General features: G+C 27.9%; 1 protein-coding gene across 1 annotated transcript; it reads right to left on the bottom strand.

The window, feature by feature from the left end:
- Positions 1 to 705: 705 nt before the first annotated feature.
- On the bottom strand, positions 706 to 7,880 carry LOC121129593 (uncharacterized). The gene is made up of 4 exons (XM_040725318.2): positions 7,766 to 7,880; positions 7,399 to 7,689; positions 6,220 to 6,329; positions 706 to 2,425 (listed from the first exon to the last, which is right to left on the bottom strand). The coding sequence occupies exons 1-4, from the start codon at positions 7,809 to 7,811 to the stop codon at positions 2,285 to 2,287; spliced, it is 588 nt and encodes a 195-aa protein (XP_040581252.1). The 5' UTR covers positions 7,812 to 7,880; the 3' UTR covers positions 706 to 2,284.
- Between the last annotated feature and the right edge of the window lie 2,843 nt (positions 7,881 to 10,723).

The following is a 10,723-nucleotide window of genomic DNA, read 5'->3' as shown; positions in this document are numbered from 1 at the left end:
TAATTGATTATTAGATTCTTAATACTACAGATGACAATAGTAAAAAAAACAACAACAGAAATCAATTTCTTATATTGAAAGAAATCTGAATATGTTATTTGCTTCCAATAAGGCATTAGAAAATTAAAATAAATATATTCGTACACAGATCTATTTTGAGACTCTGAAAGACGCTGTCAGCGTCTCGGAAAGCACGTGTTACTGGGGGAAATAATCTATAAGAGAGGATTTATTTCTGTTAAACAGTCTGAAGGTCAATTCAGAGATGTACATTGCTTTACTCTGGGATGTGGTTGTTCCTTGTCAAAAGAATTAAATTCTTTGAATAATTATTTTTGAATTGTTGTAAAGAATGTGGCTTATGCGACACGTCATCCAAATTTTGAAGGCATGAAGGCTATTATTTTGCCGCAAAAACGACACCACTTACTGTTGTCTTGTAAGGTAAGTAAACAACATTGATGTCCTATTTTTGGATCACAAACATAATCTAATAGAATCTCTTCATGCTTCGATTTAGTTATCTCACTTATTAACTAATCTAAAAAGAACGTGATTTTAATACCATACAACCAAAAGTAAGATTTACCATATAATATATATTCATATAATTGACTAAAATATATAACCATTTTATGTGATGAATTGGGTCATACTACTTACTCTGCATATTTATGAGTGAGTCTTGAATAATACAAAGTAGTCAGTTTAAATGTATTATATTTGAAAGTTATAGGAATACCAAATATTTGGATTGAAAATATTATATTAGGTAAATGATTTAAAATTTTAAAGAATCAGTTAAAAAATGGTTAATTAAATAAAAAAGTCTTCATATAAATATATAGGGGGTAAACACTTCATTTTAAAAACTTAACTTCAAATTCATAATTTAGCGTAGTTATCTAAATTGTATGCATAAACCAACAAAGAATCAGACTGGGTATTATAGAGGACAATCTAACCGGATTTGAAGCTTTATAAATAACAAGGCTGGTCTTAAGCCACTGCGGTTTAGTGCGGAGCCGCACTTAATATATTCAAAAAAAATTATTTGAGAAAAATAATAAAATGTTTTCCTAAGAAAAAGTTATTTGAAAAAGGAAATGAATATTCCTTTTTCAAGAATCCATAAAATAATATAAGAACTATAAGTATTTAAAAAAGACAACAATAAATTTTTTGAAAACAAACGGTGCGGTATAGCTCAATGGACAATGCACTTGGAAGAAGTTGTTCTCTTGAACTCAATATGCATTGGTTGAATACTCGGTTGTTCCTAGAGAATGATAGATTATGTATATAGACTTCAATTTCCACAGTTTTCCTATAAGTCCAAAAAGTCTACTTATATATACATAATATAAGGATTAACAGCAGGCGTCTCAAAGGCCAAGTCCAAATCTTAAGTGCATTTCATACGGCCCACAAAAATTCAATGATAGAATAAAAATAAAAACTTGACAAATATATGCATTATTTGTTAATTTATCTATCCCATCATGTCGGTATAATTAGCTTGAATTGTATTCTTATGGGAAAAATGACCTTTACTTCACAATAATATCGGAAGAATGGTGATACGTAATATCCTCTTTTTTTCATCACACGCCTTTACATCAGCCAACATTACCTTCCCTCTAAATTATTCACTTGTAAAATTAATCCAACAATGTCAGTGTTCCATGATTTGATCCTATATTTACAAAAATGCAGGTGCACTAAGCTTCAATCCATCGAGATTCTATAGTACTCAATAAGTGTGTCCTTAATGAGAATAAATGGTTATTCATTGAGAAGTGCTTTTTTTATGTCTAACACTCGTAGGCGACATTAATGAAACATTGGCTCTAAGTATAAATTTTTTTGTCATATAAAAAATAGTAATAATAGCTATTATCCCAAAATTATTAGGAACCCATTGTTCAATCATTAAAGCTCCATTAGACCAATAGGAATATAAAAAAGTTAAAATAATGCTAAGTTTTTTATATTTACGTACATTATTTTAATGAAGATTTAGAAAAAAAATATAGTAAATTCAGTAAAGACCGCCATTTTATTTTTATAAGAAAGTGAACATATTTTTAAGAAATCAAATTTCCAGATTGGGATTTATGCCTCGTGCAATACATTTTGAATAGTATCCTCCAAAATGTAAAGCTGGAACTATTAGGGTATTTCCGGTATATAGATAGATGCTGGAAATAACCGATTTGGAAGTTAAGTGTTAGAAATTGGATGGTTTTTGACATTGATGTGTTTGACTTCTATTTTAATGTGTTTACAATGTATTTGTTGATTGAAAGTAGAGGAATTGTGCAAATATGAAGCTACATATTATTCCGGAACTCATTTTTAAAGTTGATGCACCTCCTTCAATTTTAAAGTTGCAGATGTTTGCATTACAGAAACAAAGCATCACCTGGAAATTAATAATATATAAATATATCAGACAAAAGTATATTAGTAAAAAATAAATATATGTGAACTTATAGATACATGTAAATAAGGTTGTCAATTATTTCATTTTTTTGTTGAAACTGTAAATATATGGAGCTTTAATATTGTTGACTTTGAGAAGAAAATGATTGACAATGTTTATCAATTTTTATAAATATTCAGAAGTAGCCATAAATTTTGGAAAATTAATGAAAAACAAAACAAAAAAAAAGTGATTTGGTTTTAAAGTCCTTATTATGCTATACATTGCAGCTTTTCATTCAAATTAGCAAATTTATTCCATTGAAATTTCAGTATTTATCTGTCTGGAAGAACGATAATAGATTTGAAATAAAATGTATCCTTAAGTATTTTTGTCTGTTCTTCAGTGTATCACAACCAAATAATTTGATTCTTATATAACAAGATTTGCAAGTATGTTTATTTTCTAAGAATATAAGTACAAAAGTGATAATTTTTATTACATTAACCTTGAATAATTTTTTGAGAAAAATACCTGTATAGGCAAATCTTATAAAACTAATTAATAAATGATTAAAATGAACTTTTAGAAAATCCAATTTTGTTTTAAATGACCAACTGGACACTATCTCCAATGTGGCAAAAAAATGAAAATCTTACGTTTTTAAATGTATTTGCTCCCAAACTTTGGTCGTGCACCATACGCTGTTTTTACGCAAATTAATAGTCTTTTTAGAATAACAAATTCCTTTTTTAGAAGTTAATCAAAGCTCACCATTCTTAGAAAATACAAAATGTTCATCACATTTCTGTTGAGAAATCAACTATTTTAATCCACGTACTGTTATAGCATATTTCCTAAAACTAAATAATGATTTTTAAATAAAGTTATATGATACAATAAGATAATTAAAGCATAGAGTACTGGATTGAGTCTTGCATATAAAATTTCGGTGTAAGATGCAAAAATTTTGGAACAATTTCCACACAGATGATTGTCATAAGAGATTTTAAAGAATACACAAGTCATCCAAATTTTAACTGTTTTTTTTCAAAAAGATATTTATATATAAACATCTAAAAGTAAATTTGTGTTTCTATAAATACATCATTTAATATTATGACTAAAAATTAATTTCCTCCTCAAGACCTACAAGTAATCAAACTATCACAAAGTAATAAATATAAAACTTCCCATATTCACACATATATAATGTAATATTTTTATAACTTAATGTACATTGACGATTATTAAATGACTAAAAGAAGAAAACTTAAATAGCCTTTCTATATTTGTGTTTAATGTTAATCGTTTAGAATTTTTTTTATCAAAATGATTATCAAAATATAAATTAACTGCAACTTGCAAAATAAACTTTGAAAATTATTTTTGAATACTATCAATTTGTTATTAAATCAAAGGCTACATTACTTATCAATAGTAAGAATATATTTTTGTATTGAAATAGTCGTTTCCTTTACCATCAAATAACTTTGTCATTTAAAAAAAATAATCCCTGCTAATACATCATTATTGTAAGTTTATGTATTTAATATATTTTTTATTTTATTTTATAGAATTTGGCTATATAGGTATTTTTCTTTAAAAAAAGTAATCAAGGTTCAGGTCATAAAAACTATCTCTGTTTTGTTTATCTACATATTGATATACATATATTAGTCACATTGTTTGGTTGTGATACGCTAACGAACAGAAAGATAGGCTGTATACTCCGAAGGTGACACTTCTGATAAATACTATTATAGTTCTTGTAGACACGTAAATACAGAGTCATCATTAACATTGATCATACATTTTTGTGAATAAATAAATTTGACTAAATTTATTAATTAAACTAAAAAGCTAGAAGAAAATTAGGTTTTCCTCTTTAAGGAAATTAATTTTAATAATTAATCTAATAACAACTTAAGATTCACATATATCAAAAAATAATTCCGAATTATTATACTCTTTAACAATTAATGGTATTTGTAATACAATCATTGAATAGAATGAATCTAAGAAATAAGTTACTTAGCTTAGAACAGTATTCGTACAAATTACTTATTAACTTAACCCCTTAAAAAGTTCAATACAGGGCGGACACACCTCTACGATCAACCAAAAAGAGCATTGTGACCCACTATTATGTGGCATCCAGCCTATTTTTACACATTTCTTGAACACGTAGTAATAATAATTTATTTCTGTAAAACTATCAGATATATGCATTGCCATGTGTATGAACCAAGGGAGAACAATGGTTAGAGCATATATAAATATATGCAGGGTATTATTTCTTTTATGGGACTACCAAATTAAACAATATATTTATTTTTTGGGCGCACAAAAATATAAGAAATTACATTTTAAAAATTAAGCAAGACTGATGACAGCACTGATCTTGAAAATACAATAATGGAGATCGATTAATGATTGATCATCTATATATTTTTTTATTTTTCTATGCATAAACAATATCTTTTTAATATTTTAAAGATTTTTTTCAAATGAATTATTTAATAAAGTCGATCGAGTTTTATTTTATTAGTTTCCATTATAGAAATTTTTTTATATAGATACACTTTATAAAAATGATTAATTAAAGATCACTGAATTAATTATAGTATTTGAGACAATAAATAATAGAGCAATAAGGAAAAAACGAGTCTTTTTATATTTATGGTAAATCAAAATAATCAATCAAGTTTCCCATTGATTGAGTACATAAAATCATACTCAATAGTATTTGGAAAAAAAAAAATGTAATCGTTTAACTTTTTCTCATCAATTCATGTAGTGGGCTTTTATTATGCAGAATGCATATAATTCGAAATTCAAGGCACCAGCAATGAAAACAAGTCTTAATTAAGTTTACTTGAATGAATAAATAATTATTTATTCATAATAACATAACTATTTAAATATATTCATAGATATTTTGATGGAATTGAACTTTAGTATGGAAAAGTAATAAATTTATTTTACAAATGTAATCAAATCATATTTATATGTAAACATATAGCATTTGCATTATTGCATAATTAGGTAAAACAAAGGCGTGTTAGTCATTGAAAGTCCGTTTCTACCTTTTTTATTTATGGTGTTAAGTTAATATTTCTTATATTTTTAAGAGACTTTATATTTGAAAAAAAAATTATATCTCTATTTCCAAAAGGTTCAGTGAGGGCAAGAGATAATAGACAAGATAGTGTTGAGATTGCAAACTTCTTAAAACTGGAAAGGTTTTTTGTCTGCAGAGTCAAAAAGACATTCACCTGGCAACAAGACTCTGCTCTTTGCCATAGTGCTAAGAAAACTTTGGCCACTTTTAATAATTTTTTTAACACTTTGTTGGAGCCAGTGTTTGGCCTCCAATCTCACCAAACCTCGACCCCATGGACTTTTTTTGTGTTCTGCGCAGTAAAGTGACAAACCAACATATCCTTCTGTAATACAAAGTCTAAGCTGATGTCCATGATCTGGGAGGAATTCCAAAATGAGATAAAGAAGACTGTCTTCAAGACTTACTCATGTCATTGAGGGCGAGTTAATGCCATTTTTGACACCAAAGGAGATTATATTGAATATTATTAATAAAAATTCTTAACCTCTCCTTTTAAATTGGTTTTTAGTAAAAATCAAATGATTAATTGGAGAGAAAATACTTTTAAAAAATGAAATTCATGTTGGTTGTTAAATAAAAGACGTACTCATTACACTGTACATGTAATATATAGTAAGGAGTGTCTTTATGTTTTTACAGCACTTAGATGTATTTAAACTCAACTAACCTCAACATCCGTAGACTTTCTACCTTTCTTCATTTGTACAGCTTGTATTTCACGGTCACATCTTTCCATATAGGCATATTTTGCTGTGGCACACCCTCGAAAAATTGCATCTTAGAAAATTAATCATTGTTATTTTTTAATAATAAAAGGCATGCATATACTATTTCAAACTTTGACATAAGTTAGATATTGAAAGTTATATAATTAAAGGGAAAGTGAAGGCCAAAGTAAAATCAATAAGGAACTCTACCAAACATATATATTTAATATATTAAAGAGACCAACATTAGACGTAAAAACGTACAGTTATTTTAAATTTTGTAGGTATTTTTTTATTAAAAAGTAACTTGATTAAATACTTATTTTACCTATGGAACTAAATAGTCTTTTTTACGTTTGAATTACTTATATTAACATGAAGCTTTGAACAATATAGGTATAGACTTGATTATGACACACTATCACATAGCAAAATGTACTTTTCTAATAAAAGTAATTCAGAAAGTAGTTTTATCCTTGAAATATTTTAATGGTATTATTTCAAACTAAAAAACAATATGAGCTTTTTAAAATTAAAGTTCAAATTTTTAACATCAATTAGATATTTTGATGTTTCATTAATTCATTATTTTAGAAACTATGAGCTTCAGACGAACCAGATATCATTTTTTTATGTAATTATAAGTTTGAAAATCGACTTACAATTTGAGTCTAGCTGATAATTTATCTAGTTTTTAAAAATATATATTGACATGATACATTGATCAGTATGTCCCAAAATTTACATCAAAAAAAGAAAATGACAAAACATGACTGAATTTTGCAAATATTATAATTGAAACCCTTTTCTAATGATTCAATTACTTCCTTGTAGAACGATTAAATTATTTTTTACATCAAAATATTAATAATCTTTTTATCATTTTAGCTTCAAAAAGAGTATATTGTCAATAAAAGTTAAATTTTAAGAATTGGACATGTCTACAAATATATTGAAATGTAATTTGCGACAGATTCGTCTTCCATGAATAATTGATTGCTCTAATTTAAAAGTATATTTTGGCGAAAGTACGTTAATGTATTTTTTTTGAAAAAATAATTATTTAATAACAAAACAATCTGTTTCACTCTATAAATAGGAAAAAAATCAAAAAAATCTAAAACTAAAGAACATATTACATGCATCATTATGCCTTCCCTGAGCCCAAAAACAAGAACGTACTCCCACAGGACAGTCTCGAATCCATTTATCATCTGGACCCATGTCATGCATTATATCACATGTGTGATTGTACATTTTTTTCCCTGGAGCCGTCCAATTTCTTCGAGAATCACCATAGCTCCCTGTCTTATCAATCTCAGGATCCACATATTCCAAGCCGCAGGCGTAACAACGGATTTGACTATTGCTTGCAGTGTTGTTCTGGATATCTGAGACGACGTCACTATTTATTTCTTCAGAATAAATTTCTGTAACACAACGTATATATAATAATTGATATAAGGTATGATTATATATATATATTAAGTTGATAAAGCAATTTACCTCTGACTGTCATCAAAAAAATGGCCAAAACGTAAACAAGCTTCATTTATATCTATTGAAAAGTAATATGTTTAAATGAAATGAAAATGATAGGAAAATATGTTTTCTTTTACTTGTATCTATGTATACTTAATATTAAATATCCGAGCAACCACTAGAGCAGTTGATAACGACAATGAAAACTTTATTTGATTTTGTTTCTTTTAAGTATTATGATTCATAGAAGGGGCTTCAAAAATAATTGGTCGATATTTTTAACTAGATTTCCAAATGATAATATTTTATTACCTGGTCAACAAAAAATAAAACATACATGAGAAATATCCGAAGAAGGGCAAACAAGTTGAACTAGATTTACAAAATAATACTTAAAAAACATAATTTAGCTAATAAAAAATATTTTAATAAAGCAATTTATAATTACACTATGCAACCAAATTCAGGTCTAGGAACGGCCATCAGCTAAAATCTACATTCATTATTGTTATTTTAGGGATAAAATACGCAAAAGATGCAGAAAATTTCCAACTTTATCAGATTTGCCCTTGAAGATTTTTTAATTCACGTTTTTAGAGTTTTACCGTGTCAGAGCCATATTTCTAAAATGAAATATATATTTAAAGAAAAATTAATGGTAATAACAATAGATAAAAATATTTAAGTAATCAAATACATACTAAGTTACTTATTACGCTACAGTTCCTAAAGAAATGGGTCGTATCATAAAGGCCAAACCTACTGCGGTTAAAAGTTTTCATGTTCATTTTTGTGTTCTATGGCTAAAATAGCAGTAATAAATGTGGGATTTATCCGGTGGGGAAAAATTCTGTTGCATAGTATTATTAATTAATTCCTTCTTACTCATTTTCAGCGTTGGAAGGATGCTGGAAACATCATAGTTCTAAAATGATTGTTTTCCATCAAAAATAAAGTGATTTTATATTAATTTTTAATTTAATATTATGTTATCTCTTTGATTAAGTAAAATGGATATTATTAAGGGTTTAAACATAAGTATTTAAAGAAAAAATGCGGAAAAAAAATTATAAGCCCCTGAAAAATTACGAGGCTTTGAAGTAATTACCTCCTATGTGTATTTCTATTATTGTTCGTTCCTATTTTCCCCTTTTTTCTAAATTGGAACATAAAGGTAAATTATAATGCAATATTTATAATTTTATTTTACAATACCTTGACTATAGATAACAAAAACAATCAACAAGAAAAAGTTGGTAAAAACTAGATATATGTAAAATAATTAAGATGAATTAAAAATGATATAGGATCATGAAGGACCTTTGAAATATGAAAATAAAGACATCCCCAAAAAAATAAGAGTATACTTCCAACTTTGGAATAATATTTTATAATTGTGGGGGGGAATCGTTCACAGCTAGCTTAACAAAAGCTAATTTGAATTCAGCTAATCAAAACAATGAGTAGGTGAAAAGAATCAGAATTATTGATATTGCTGAGGACAAGAAAAGACAGTGGTAAATACGGATTTGTTAGAGCATACTAAAAAGTCCTGGCCTTAAAATGCTTTTTAATCCCTTTTGTTAGTGAACAGAGATATTATACATCCCAAAATTTAACAAAACACTTCTTATTCTTTTGAATCTACCTTTTATCGCAAATACTTCTGAGTACAGTTCTGAAACATTATATAGGATTATACAACGAGTGTGGCAAAAGTTCCGCTACCATTTTTATTGCAAGCCATCTTGTTTATGTGACGTTTAGCTCAGTTTCGTTTTAACCATTGTGTTGTGTAGACTCCCAAATTTTATTATGGATAATAAAAAAAAAAAAACAAGTAGAAATAGTTACAATATTTATTGAAAATAATAGTTCCATTATTGCCACTCAGTGGAAATTTTGTCAAAAATATCCTAATCGTCCAGTCCCTCACAAAACCAAACTTTAGTGTTTACATGCGAATTTTCGCCAGAACGGTACGACAGCAAACATACCTCGTTTTGGAAGACAACAAACGTCTCATAACGCTGAAAATGTGGCTCTGGTACGCGATAGTGTTGCAAAAACTCCAGGAACATCAATTCGGAGACGTGCTTCCCAGTTACACATTTTTGCACGCAGTTTAAGGCGAATTTGGAAAACTAATTGGAAAATGTTCCGTTACAAAATTCAATTAGTCAATAAATTGCTACAGAGAGATCATGATCAACATTACAGTAATGCAAATCTAAAGATGTGTCAAATTGAAGATTTTCCGTCTAAATTGATAATGAGTGATGAATCCCATTTTCTTCTGAGTGGCCCCGTCAATAAACAGAACAGCCGGTTTTGGGGAACACAATATCCTCAATTAATTCATAAAACATCATTAAATCCACTAAAAACAACTATATGGTGTGGTATTCATGCTGGAAACATTATTGTTCCTTATTTTTTTTTTGAAAATGACCAAGATGTTCAAGTTACTGTTAATGCTGAACGGTACCAAGACATGATTCGAAATGTTCTTTTGTCTGAAATGGAACAGAAAGAACTAGAGGACATGTGGTTTAAGCAATATAGGGCCACAGCACACACAGCCTGTTCAACAGTTCAATTATAGCCAGACAGATCTCCAGATTTAATAGTACCAGACTTTTTCTTATGTTTTTTTTTTAAATCAAAAGTTCACGTGAATAAGCCCCAAATGATTCAACATCTTAAAGACAACATTCGTCACGAAATTGAAGAAATTCAGCCTGGGATGTTCCAGGATGTCATAAAAAATGCCTTAAAAAGAGCCGAAAGTTGTATAGAGAATCGCGGTGATTATTTAGTCGATATAGTTTTTCTATCACAACAGGGAAAAAATGTAAAGCCCCAATTAACTTTCTATGGAAACCAAACTTACTTATATTTTCTTTGAACAAAGTTATAGGCAATCAAATTGGTAGCAGGACTTTTGTCCCACTCCTTACGATTCTCGATATATCTTCATAA

Source organism: Lepeophtheirus salmonis, chromosome 14 (assembly GCF_016086655.4).
Source record: "Lepeophtheirus salmonis chromosome 14, UVic_Lsal_1.4, whole genome shotgun sequence".
NCBI lineage: Eukaryota > Metazoa > Arthropoda > Copepoda > Siphonostomatoida > Caligidae > Lepeophtheirus > Lepeophtheirus salmonis.
Note: the sequence above shows the minus strand (reverse complement) of the source record. Positions and strands in the feature narration are given on the sequence as shown.

Bases quoted from the DNA above. Each gene is read 5' to 3' on its own strand.
- LOC121129593 (XM_040725318.2), bottom strand. From the start codon at position 7,811: ATGAAGCTTGTTTACGTTTTGGCCATTTTTTTGATGACAGTCAGAG. The intron at 6,330-7,398 runs GTAATATGTTCT...TAATTTTCTAAG, and splicing joins GGGAAGGCATAATGATGCAT to ATGCAATTTTTCGAGGGTGT. The intron at 2,426-6,219 runs GTTAGTTGAGTT...ATTAATTTCCAG, and splicing joins GAAAGTCTACGGATGTTGAG to GTGATGCTTTGTTTCTGTAA.